The 12,522-nt window shown below is 45.5% G+C and overlaps 1 protein-coding gene across 1 annotated transcript in view; it reads right to left on the reverse strand.

Moving 5' to 3' along the window:
- The window catches only part of STARD8 (StAR related lipid transfer domain containing 8), a 417,850-nt gene that overhangs the window by 303,983 nt on the left and 101,345 nt on the right, over window positions 1-12,522 (reverse strand). Inside the window, exon 2 of the mRNA XM_069210123.1 lies at window positions 8,747-8,780. Within this exon, the coding sequence (XP_069066224.1) occupies window positions 8,747-8,780 (34 nt within the window). The remainder of the gene's footprint in view (window positions 1-8,746; window positions 8,781-12,522) is intronic.

The following is a 12,522-nucleotide window of genomic DNA, read 5'->3' on the forward strand; positions in this document are numbered from 1 at the left end:
ACTAGGAAATAATTGTTGTGCACCTTATCGGACTTACCATGGTCCCTGTGTGGTTTTGAGACACATCAAAACATGTTCTTGGACTTACCCAATCAGATTTTGTTCGCATTCATGAAGATTTTATTGTTGGAATTCGTATACTACGGCTTCAACATTTAATTTATGGTCTCTTTACCTTAATACTAAAGCCTTGAGAAAGTCGCGTTTGATGAAACACGTGTCGGCTGTCGTTTGCATTGAACAGGCTGTCGTTTGCATTGAACAATATACAAGTGTTTGGATTTGACACTATATTTGGCACTATATTTGGTGGCCTTTGACCGTGATGACGCCATATTTACTACGAATTGCTGTGTGATCCAACTAAGAAGAATAAAGAATACAATTCTGAACAGCTGGATGTGCCGTGGTTCTTACTTCTCCGTATAAACGATTGTGGACCATCTTGGCTCTCAGTCTGCACACCTTGTGGCTAGGTGTGGCAACCACTCTCGCACTCCTGGAACACATAACTTGAGACTTTGGACTTCCTTCACTAGTTTTCTTGTTTATAATTTTGAAGCTAACTTTTTGGAAGTGCGCACCACTGTTCTACACAGCCACAGATTGTCTCTTCAAAGAGTGGTAGCTGTGTCCTCCTCTTCTGGTCTGATCTTCAGCACCCTTTAAGTTGGGATTACAGGTGCACATCCCCCTACCTATCCACCCCCGCGCTGCAGGGGACATAATTGGCTGCGTGGTTTACAAGCCTCGGGGGGGCGTGATTGGCTGCGTGGTGTACATGCTACAGGGGACGTGATTGGCCATGTGATTAATTGACACGCTGCGCTCTGTGATGCTTTGCTTTTTCCACCAAGGTTTCCTTCCCCTCAACTATGCGGAGACTTTGAAAGAAGTTTGACCAGTTTGCTCACTTGTCATCTCTGATCATGCTACCTTTGCACACCTGCGTTATTGCACCAAAATCCAAGAGGTTTTTGAAGAGAAACAACTCTTTTATATGGGGCCTTGATTTAATTTTCAAAATACGGCCAAGAGGTGCTGTATAATGGTGTTAGTTTTGTCTTTCAGTTTTTTTAACTGATAGCCATACAGTTCAGTGGAAGTTTTTCCAGGGAGCTTATAAAATAGTCCAATACAAGATATTCCATAGAGCCAAAGTGTTTTTTTCAGCATCAAAAACACTTTTGCGTGCATCTAAACAGAGTGTATCCAACATAACACTCTATGCATATATGACCAAGCACATTTGGCTTTGCCACTGCTTTTTCTGACGCTGTTCCACATCAGCTAAAAAGAAAAATAATAAATACATGCGTGTTGATCCTTAGCAGCATCAGCAAAAAGGAAATAAAACCCAGTGATGTTGGTAGGCTACAGCGCCTTAGCTCGATGAGGTATCTGAGAGTAGATGTTGCCATCCACGCACAAACCAGACCGCGGAGGCATCGACCTTAAAAGTAAGAACAGCACGTAACAGGTGTGCCCCAGAGACGCTGCGAAAAGTGTACATTTCCGGGGATTTGGGCCTGACAGTTTTCAGAGCTCCAAGTGTTCAGAAAACCCTTCAGATAGGACTCTGTGGTGTCCCTGTTGGTACGTGAACTGGACCACGTCTCCCATCAGTGGCGTCCAACCCGGAGCCATTACAGAACTAGTCAGATTACTTATGGGGGACTTGTGACTAACTGTCCCAAGTATGGTTCATTAAAACTCTGTCAAACATAACACACTAGATATTTTTGGGTTTGCCATGTGACGTGTGTGACGCAAACGTTCCATTTGAATATTCTGTGAACTCAAGAAAGGTATTTTTGACCCAAGTAAGTCTTGTTTTTCCTGGGTCAGGTGAAGTAGTGATTATCCAATTTTAGAGGTGAGGAATCACCCAGTTAGTGATTCTTTTTGTGTAATGCTTCCTTATTTGTTGAGCGTCTCTTACATATTCTGTAATTCGAGCATTACACATTGTGGGTGCTGTGACGGCTGTAAGCGATAGATCCCAGGCCTCCCCCCCCATCTCCGCCTCGGCCTGGGTGCTTTCCATTTTTTGCCAGTGATTAAAATAAAAAAGGTTTTCTCTGGTATCTCATGAATTGAGAGCAGCAGAAAGTGGGTGGAGAAATGGGGAGGAAGGTTTGGGAAACCCTGCCCCACCCAAAAAAAAAGATGGCATCAAAGTGAACCTCTTCTGGTTTTCTTAGCTGATCCCAAACAGGCAGGTCCAACATACAAGTAAATTTATAACAGGAGCACGCCAGAGACCTTGTGTGAGCTATGGAGGAAAAGGAGGAGGGGCCAAGGCTGTATGTACCCTGTGCGCTCTTGGCACCCATGGCGCCTGCGCGGGTCTGGCGTTTCCTTCCTCGCTGCTGGCCGGAGGGGGGTATGAGCCATTTGTAAAGAAAGAATTCTTAATTTATTTAAACATATAATTGAGAGTAGGACTTTTTGGTAAGTGTTTATTTAGTGACACTTTATTTTGGTTCTGTTGAGAAGTAGAGGATCTTGATGGAGCATGAAGTGTGGAATGACTGAGGCTTTGCTGCTTGGGTGTTCCGGGTACTTAGGTCAGGTTGGTAGGACCTCAAGCATCAGTTGGATGTGGCGGTGAACCTTGGGTATAGTTTTTGGCGTTTCTGTCCAGCTTTTAGGACAGTTGGGTTTCGATGATGAGGTGCATCGAAAGGTCAGGGTGTGATCATGTTATGTTCTCTTAACAGCATTTGGATAGTTGGTACGTTCTACTATTGACATACTGCCTTCTAATATGATATTGGGACTGCACACCTTTCTTGCACTCGGTGCCCTCATCAGAGATTTCTGGGATTTCAGTCTATCTGGTGTGTATGGGTGTTTCAATTTATTAGGTTCTATTTACCGATATAGCGTGTTCTTCAACCCATGTCATAAAACGTGAATTCCCCTTTTTCCAGAACATTGTGAGGCCTCAGTTGACTCCCCGGAATCCCCACAGGCTGCAAACTTAGGGTCCATTCTTCGCCACAGGATCGCTCCCTATGCATGGTACCCTGGTGAATTCCATGACCCCCACTTTTTCTTTTTTAATGACTTATTGAGCTGTTTCATTGTCTGTGGTTTAAAGCTTCCTGTAAAACTGATTCCTTCTTGAACCTTTAAGTAGGTGGCCATCATACATATGCTCCTCCCTTTGTTTGCTCACTACTTGTGGAGTTGTGGACTTTTTACACACTCAGATCCATTTCCTAATCCCACCCTGGGTTTATTTTCCAGTGAGATGCTTCTCCATCAGTGGCAGGCTCGAGCCCTTAAGCAAATTCCTAGAGGTTCCTTTTTTCTACTGAAGCAGTGTTTTCTCCTCCAGAAGGTCAGCCTGCCTCTGCAGTCTCCACCAGGACTTCTTTTTGGGTTAATTGCACCGTTTTATTCCCTATTTCATTCTCTTTTCCTTTAAAGTAGCTACTTCTACAATTGCCCAGACCGCGTCCCGATGATGACCCTTCTCAATCTCATCTACCGTGGGTTGAAACATCAACAATTCTTATAGCGTGGACCATCTGAGGTTGACTCAGGGAGATACTTCGAGCGCCCCTTTTTGTATATTGTGTAAAGCAGTTCTGTATTGGCTATGGATCAACACAGGCAATATCTTCTTTTTCAACCCTTACAGGGCAACTGAGGTCAATGGCATTTCTTCAAACATTGAAGTAATCATTTCTGAATAACCCCAAACTCACCACTCCTCTTTGTCAGGCTGTAATGATACCACCGTGGAATTTCGAAAAACACCAGGATACTGCTGCCTGTTCCGCAGCATAAATGTGCAGAAACCTTGCATTTTATGGCTGCATTAAAGCATTTTATTTGCTGATGCTGAAAGTTTCCAGGGTTAATCATTAGTAAGCCATAAAAAGTAATTAATAATCATTAGTCATAAAAAGGCCATAAACTATATATCCTAATACAACATTTACAGCTATGATTATTTCTTCTGGCCCAGTATTTATTAGGCAATTTTTTCAGCCTTGGTACAAAACATAGGCAAAATTTCACCTGCACAAGTTATTTTTAGGTCCTGCCTACAGACAGCTTTACGAAGTTTGTTGTTGAAGACCTATTGTGGACAATACCGATACTTCCTGTCGGCTTTGGGCTGCCAGCCCATTGCACACCATTGGTTTGCTTTCTTGCCCCCATCATTTGCTTGCTTCTTATTTGATAGATTTCCTCCCTCTTCTTGTGTTTGTAGCTTCATTACCATCTTTTTGGTGAGATGACTTTTATCCTGTTCACTGCTCACATTCAGGGAACTACTTTTTTCTTTTGCCTTTAGTACTGCACGGGAGTGCGTGCGTTTTCTTGCTCTGTCCCGTGTGACGCTTCCTCTTCCGATCCCAACTCTGCGTTCTTTATTCTGCTCACCCTCCCACACAAGCTCATCCATTGCTCCCTCCCCGTCTGGCTTTTTTAATGTATTTTTCAGCCTCTCCACACTCATGCTTCTCTGTCACTTTCCTTGCCTGTCCCTTTGGAGCCCAGTGAGTGTTTTTTCAATTTTTTATTCAAATGAACAAGTAGCAAAGTAATGAATGAGGCTGTAGTTGGTTTTGAAAAAGCAGCTTTAAGTGATTGACATTCTGGTATTGAAAGTAAAAGCAATGCAAAAGAGCACTGGCAAAACTCACAAACAGTGCAGACAGCTGCAGCAGGAGCAGACTATGGGCCTCATTACGACCCTGGCGGCCAGCGGTAAGCTGGCGGTAACACCGCCAACAGGCTGGCGGTGTTACTCCAGCTATTATAACTGTGGTGCAACAGCCACGGCCATACCACCGGCCCCTCCACTATACCGCCAGGCTTTTGCCTGGCAATCATAATCCCTAGGGCAGTCCCCGACCACCAGCCCGGCCACGGCGGTAAACACTGCCATGTAAAGGCTGGCGGTAAGGGGGACTTGGGGTGCCCCTGGGGGCCCCTGCACTGCCCATGCACTTGGCATGGGCAGTGCAGGGGCCCCCAGGCATAGCCCCATCACGCATTTCACTGCCCGAATTTCGGCAGTGAAATGCGTGACAGGTGCTACTGCACCCGCTGCACATCAGCATTGCCGCAGGCTCTATTACGAGCCGGCAGCAATGTTGATGTGACTTTTCCGCTTGGCCAGCGGACGGTAACACCGTTACCGTCCACTGGCCCAGCGGAAAAGTCATAAAAGGGAGCCAGAAATACCGCCGACACTGGCGGTATTCTGTCTCCCGCAGCGTTGGCGGTCTTTTTAAAAGACCGCCGAGGTTGTAATGAGGGCCTATATCTGTAATGTGGAGGTTTTTAAAGCTCACGGAAACACCTACATTTCCGTATGTACAGGAACATTTGAAAGATGGAGGCCCCATATACTGTAGTAGTTAGCAAAACAGGCATTGCTATCAGGTAAGGTTCACCAAGCCCATGTATCTGTCTACTGTCTGTGGCCCCCTCCCCGAGTGTTATTAGGCCTTGGGGACCGATCCCCCAAGGATGTGTTTTTTTAAAAGGAGAGGAGGGCCAAGTGGCTACCCTCCCCAGCCTTATTAGGTACTCGGGACACCATCCCACTGGGGCTTTTCTTTTACGAAAGGGGAAGGTGTCCGGGGACTCCTTTACTAGGGCTTTAAAAAATATATATATTAGAGGGGAGGGGGCCATGTGGCCCCACTCCCTGAGCCTTACTAGACCCGGGGGATCCCATCCCCCAAGGCCTTTATTTTATTAAATGAATGGGAGGGCACATAGCCCCCTCCCCAAACCTTATTAGGCCCTGGAGACCCCATCCACCCACGACCATTTTTTTTATTAAAGGGGAGGGGGCCATCTGGTCCCCCTCCCGAGCCTTATTTGGCCCTGGGGACCTCATCCCCCAGGGCCACTTCTTAAATTCAAGGGGAGGGGCGTGTACCCCTACCTCTCAAGCTTTATTAGACCATGGGGACCCAATCCCCAGGGCCTTTTTTTAATTAAAGGGAATGCCCCCTCCAAGCCTTACTAGTCTCTGGGGACTCCATCCTCCAGGGCCTTTTTTTAATTTAAGGGGAAGGAGGCTGCGTGCCCCCCTTCCCTGGGTGCTTTTTAGGCCCTGGGGACCCCATCCCCCATGGCTTTTTTTGATTTAATTAAAGGGGCCGAGGTGGGAGTTTAAAAAATGGTCTCGCCAAGCAGGAGCAAACACAGGTCTTGGGCAAGGACACCGCTATGCCCGGGGTGGTCTCAGCCAATCAGAATGCTCGCTCCCTCGGGAGTCTGACTCTCGCAGGAGAGAGATGGCCCAAGGGAAATAAAGCTCACTGGGCCAATCAGAATACTCTATTTTCAATTGGCACTCATGAAAGTGTCCCTCTAGCCTCTTGCACACCCAACCGTCCAGATATACAATTATTTCTTAACCTTAATTTCTAATAAACTACTGAATGGGTTTACACCAAATCACAAAAACGACACTCTGTGGACCTAATATCTAGGGTCTTGCCAAATTTGGTGTAATTCCGTTTAGCAGTTTTTGCTGTAGCCTTTCTTAAAGAAGTCTATGAAAAATGCACGGGGTTTTGTTTTGAGACCCCCTTTTTTCTCAGTCTCCGCTTGAGGGATCACCCCAAAACTCTACATGAACAAGCTAGTTAAAAAGGAGCACTTTTTTGGAAAGTTTTGTTGAGATTAGTCAAACGGTGCCAAAGATATTAGTAACACAAAAGCATTTTTCCTATGGAAACAGCTGACCCAACTAAAATTACCCCTTCCCGTAGGGTGTTAGTTCAAATCCCTGCCTCCATTGCGACCTATGGAGGTGTGTTATGCTGCCATAGTTTGGCTATGTGTGTCATCCTTGACTTATTCCAGCCCTGGGCTTGAGTCCATTTAAGCCTGTTTTGACACCATTAGGGCTGTAGTACATTTAAAAGTGTACTTTGTGAATTTTAATAGTTTTACTCTTTTTTAAGTGAGTTATTTGTATTAGTATGTCCCTCCCAAACCCCTCCTTGATTTTCCATGAATCCCACCCATTTTTGATTAATTATTCCACGTTTTCTCTCCATCCCCCCAGTCCCTCTCACATTCATTATAAAACTTACATATTAAAGGTATCTCCACCACCTGGGCAGAGATCTCCACAGAGAAAAGACAGGAGAGGCCGAGGTGGACATCTCCACACGCGTTTGTGAATTGCATTTTGTAGTATGTTACGTAATCTACCTGAGTACTGAAAATGCAGCTTCTGAACAGGGCCCACTACCTCTGACAACCGCTGTTATCCTTAAAACATACTTCCCTAGAAAAGGCATTTACAAGACAAATGTACTTATTCCCACAACAGGTGTTGTACTAGAAGCATGTAATCAAAGGATCATCTAACAGTAAAATCGTGTCCTAAATATTGTTTACAAAAACATCACCCTATTGGGGTTAATATTAGTAAACCTACACTCATTAGGACAATATTTTGCAAAGAATAGTTAAGACGTAATATTTCTGTCAGGTGTTATTTAGAGCTGCTCTTTGAAATAAAGGAAATCACTCAGCCACACTCTTTCACAAAGACAGATCTGTCTGCTCAACCCACAATTGTTAACACAGTGAAGATATTTGATGTTACCAGAGCATTTATTTTATTTTAAGCTCTGCAACTGTGGTTTTAGGTGGCTCTGCCCAATTGGCAAATGGTTTTGCAACTGTATGTCCGATTTACGACCACAGAGATTTGCTGAAATCCCCAGAATCTTGAATTACAACATAAGCATTCGTGGATTTTTTCAAAAGGATGTTATTGTTGTGGAAAAGTCTGACATAATTTAGGGATTTAGGGTAATCAGGGTCCTCTGGAAGGGCCACTTGAAATATGGCCAGCTCCATCATAGCTGAATCTTTATGGGTGTGTTCACAGATAGTCACAATAATTTTCAAGCCCAGCTTATGCACTTAACATTATTATTAACAATGGAAAAATAAGTGAGATAACTGGGTGTGCAGGAATCCCAAACACCTCCAGTTTCATTCAGGGGCTGTATGGGACGGCTTTTCTCCAAGTGAAGGGAAAAGTGTTAAATATGCACATGTACACTTCCAGATAACTTACTCCTGGAGGCATAACTTACTCGAGGAATAACTTACTCCTGGAGGCATTCCACGCTGCAGAAAACACACGAGCGTAAGAGATGAGGAGGATGCCTTCAAATGTATGCCTCGCATGTTCCTGCGCACAGTACTGGAGATTTATTTTTCTAAATCCCTTAAAATCCAGAAAATTATACTCCTGTATATGAGTCAATATGTTGCTCTGAGCGGCTCATGTTCCACTAGCAGTCCAGCTGAGAACCTTTTTCATATTCTCAGTGACCACTCTAGAAATCATTTTACCATCATCAACCATGGAGCTAACTTTCAAATACAGGGCCTGATTTAGATTTCGGCAGAAGGGTTACTGCATCACAACGGTGACGGCTATCCAACGGTGATGGCTATCCAATGGTGACGGCTATCCAACGGTGACGGCTATCCAACGGCGACGGCTATCCCATCCGCTGAAATCTAAATCCCATAGGGTATAATGGGATTTAGATTTCGGCGGACAGGATATCCGTCACCGTTAGGACGGAGTAACCAGTCCGCGGTGACGGAGGGGCCCGTCCGCTGAAATCTAAATCAGGCCCAGAGACATGACGCATGGCTACAATCACTTCAACTGAAAGTAACCCAGATCAGGCATCAGAAACCAACTGAATTTATAGGATCTTACCTGCATCCTTCTTGTCGTCCGGAAACGAGAAGCACTGGGGGGGAAAAAGGAAACAGATTTCACTCACTTTTTTTGGTGACACCATTTACAAATAGACATGACTGTACCATGACATTGTTTCCAAATTTAGGTTAAAAACAAGTTATTATATTCTGTAACAACCCCTCAAGGTAGAACAAACTAGCATGGTCAGATTTGTTCCGTCATCACCCCCAACGCCCCAGGGCAGTGCGAAGCTAGGGCTTTTAGCTGGATAACAATCTGTCAATGGAAACCCAAGCTAAGAAACTGTCAGCAATATGTGTTTGGACTATTGAGAACCCTAAAAAAATTATTCAATGGCTCCCCCCAACATTGAGGAGAGTGATCCTACGGGGATTGATCAACTTGTTTGGATGATGGAAATTCCCTTTTCTTGGGAAGCTCCAAGTTTGTCATAAGATGTCTGCAGGTTGTTAAAAATGCTGTTGCACGTACTCTTCAGACTCCCAAATCACAATTCTGCCGCCTCAGCCTTAGCCTTAGCTGCACTGGCTTCTGGTACACAAAAGCATCTATTTTAAAGTTCTGGGCATGGGCCATCGGGCAATACAAGGGCAATGCAACTTCACATCCCCTACATTCCTAGGAGGTCTTTACGATCTGGAAATTTAAAGCTACTGACAGAACCAAAAAAATAACGAAGGGGAATTGTGGAGGACGATCCTTTGCATATCCGGTCCCCATGTTATGGAATAGTCTCCCCACCAACCTTAGATTGGACCAATCAGAAACCACCTTCAGGAAGCTCCCGAAGACACAGCTTTTAAAATATTAGTTCTGTTAAGATCCTTTAAATGAGTCAAGGAACCAGCATGTGTGTCCTCTCAGCGCTGAGAGGCCCGTGCGGGTAACCGTGCGCTATACAAAACACCTGAGCTGCTTTTTTAGTTTCCCCAAAGGGGGTCCATATGGACTCGAACTATAGCCTTCTCATACAGAATTGAATTTGCTCCATATGGTTCAAACACCCTCAACAGTACCTTTAAGTAAACAGTGCTGAGATGAAGGCTTGGTGCTGGGCAGTGGGAGGCCACGTGCAGCGCCCCCCACATGGCTGTGGAGAGGGAGACTGGCTGTTCTGTCAGTGACCTTTAAGGCTCTGCCCATCTGAGCCAGGGTGTCTGTAGCATCCCTGTAATGTGGGGACAGCTCTGCTGTCTGAAACACCTGCATGCAGAATCCTCACCTGAGGTACGGCTTTACTGCCCCAAGTGCACTCCAATAACATCTGTACAGCATGAAGCACAGCTCGGCTGTCCGGGATGCGTGTCTACAATTTAGAGTAACTTCAGGGATAGCGCTGCTGTCTGTGGTGTTTACATGTTATACATATGCAAATCAACGGATAACTCTGTTGTCTGAAGTACCAGCTTGCATCTTCTAAGCAAGCCAAAGGATAGCTCTGTTGTCTGAAGTACCAGCTTGCATCTTGTGAGCAAGCCAAAGTTTAGCTCTGTTGTCTGAAGTACCAGCTTGTATCTTCTAAGCAAGCCAAAGGATAGCTCTGTTGTCTGAAGTACCAGCTTGCATCTTGTGAGCAAGCCAAAGGATAGCTCTGTTGTCTGAAGTACCAGCTTGCATCTTCAAACCAAGCCAAGGGATAGGTCTGCTATATGAAGTATTAGCTTGCTACTTCTAAACACACCATGGGATTGCTCTGCTGTCTGAAGTGTCATCTTTCATCTTCTAAGCAAGCTTAGGGATAGCTCTGCTGTCTCAAGTATTAGCTTGCATTTTCTAAGTAACCCAAAGCATAGCTCTGCTGTCTGAAGTATCACCTTCTGAGCAAGCCAAGGGATAGCCCTACTGCCTGAGGTGTCCACCTGTAATATCTGCATCACTCAGAGTTAAGTTCGCTATCTGAGATGCAGGGCTGCATCGTATGTGTTAATCAGTCTTTTGTTTTCCTGACGAAGGCATCCGTCTGTATAATCTGCACAATGTGATGGACAGCTCAGCTACCTGTAGCACACACACATAACATGAGGGACAGCTCAACTACCTGAACTACACGCATGTAACATGAATTTAACATGAGGGGCAGCACAGCTATGTGAAGTATGCAAAAACAACAGTTGATGGACGGAATGTAGACCAAATCAAACATTCACCCCCAGTCACAGATCTGGGTTTAATCCATCAGTTTTTTTGCTCACCATGCCATTCCAATTTGGACCCAGCCATTTGCAAATAGATAGCAGTGCCAAGATGCCCTAAGTCTTGACCCTGTTCCCCATGGGCACAGTCCAGCCCGAACTGCCAAGCCAAGTCCTCCCTGGACCAGAAACAAGAATCCTGGGACCGGTTTCGGGGTATCACCCCTCTTCAGCCAGGCTAACTTAAATCTGGAGGCATAGCAAGCACAGGACCCACGTCTCTACATACCCTTCCCACTTGCGGCGACAAATGCAAAAAGAACAGATAATGGACAGAATGTAGACCAAATCAAACATTCACCCCCAGTCACAGATCTGGGTTTAATCCATCATTTTTTTTGCTCACCATGCCATTCCAGTTACAGGAAGCATAGGCTCAAAGTCTGTGGTCTGAGCTCTGGTTCTGTCCGTGCTGGACTATTGTAATGACATAACCAGGCATTCATCAACGAGCATTAAAGAAACTCCAGACTCTACAAAATTGTAGCGGCCCAACTCCTTAGGAGAGTCCGTAAATTCAAGTCAGTTTCGAAGGTTCTAGCGGAGCTCCATTGGCTCCCTGTTAAGAGTAGAATTGCTTTTAAGGCACTCAAAGTGCTGCATGATACAGGTCCAGGGTATAGTCCCAGAAGAACTTTGTGGTCTGCTATCTCCAGGACAGTTAATGTTCCTAAAATCAAGAGAATGACATGGGGTGGCAGCAGTGCTTAATTTGTGCTTGTGGGTTCCGGTGCTGAGCACCGGCACTTATTTCTGAGGGCCGGGGCTTATTCTTCTGCCCCAAGCATTTGCTGCCAGCAAAAGACACATATAGGAAAGACGGAGGAAGTGAAAAACGAAAAAGCGTTACAAAGGGAGAAAGCAGAAATCCGCAAGACTGAGCTGAAGGGGCAGAGAGTGTCTGTAAATGGACTCAAGAGGCCCGAGGTGGCTTCAGGATTACGTTGTCTCAGTGTTCTGTGCTCGCACATTTAATTGCAGCAGCCGCGAGTTTAAGAGGAGGGCTTTGGGCACCGGCACCTTTTTATTTACAAATTAAGCACTGGGTGGCGGACATTTTCTCTACATTACATGCCAACTTTAGAACAAGAGACCGGCACACCTTAGAGCTCAAGCTATCTTGTCCAGCCACCTCAAGACTTGGCTAGTTTCTCGCTCCCTGTGATATGTTCCTTTATAGGCTCCTGTCTCGGTGCCACTCTAGCAGATAGCAGTGCCAAGATGCCCTAAGGGCATTAGTGAGCTATATAAAACACATCTATATACTCAAGAGAAAGCTACAATATGTAAATGGTGAGGTTGCTATGGCACGGAATGCCAGGCGGTCTGAGCCCTCCTGGTTCCTGTAGGTAGGTGATTGTGCACAAAGCACCATTGGCTAGGCTCCCACTGGGCACGAAACTGGGCAAAGCGCTCTGCCAACCCCTAAATGACTCCCATGTGCTACACACTCACTCCAGCCCACGAGCATAAGCACGTGCCCTGCAGAGGCGCGGCACTGTGGAGTCAAAAACTTATTTCTCTGCAGTTCCGGCTGCCTCTGTTTCCGGGACCTCTGCCAAGAGTTTGTTTACAACT

The sequence above is a fragment of the Pleurodeles waltl genome, chromosome 2_1 (assembly GCF_031143425.1).
Source record: "Pleurodeles waltl isolate 20211129_DDA chromosome 2_1, aPleWal1.hap1.20221129, whole genome shotgun sequence".
Lineage (NCBI taxonomy): Eukaryota > Metazoa > Chordata > Amphibia > Caudata > Salamandridae > Pleurodeles > Pleurodeles waltl.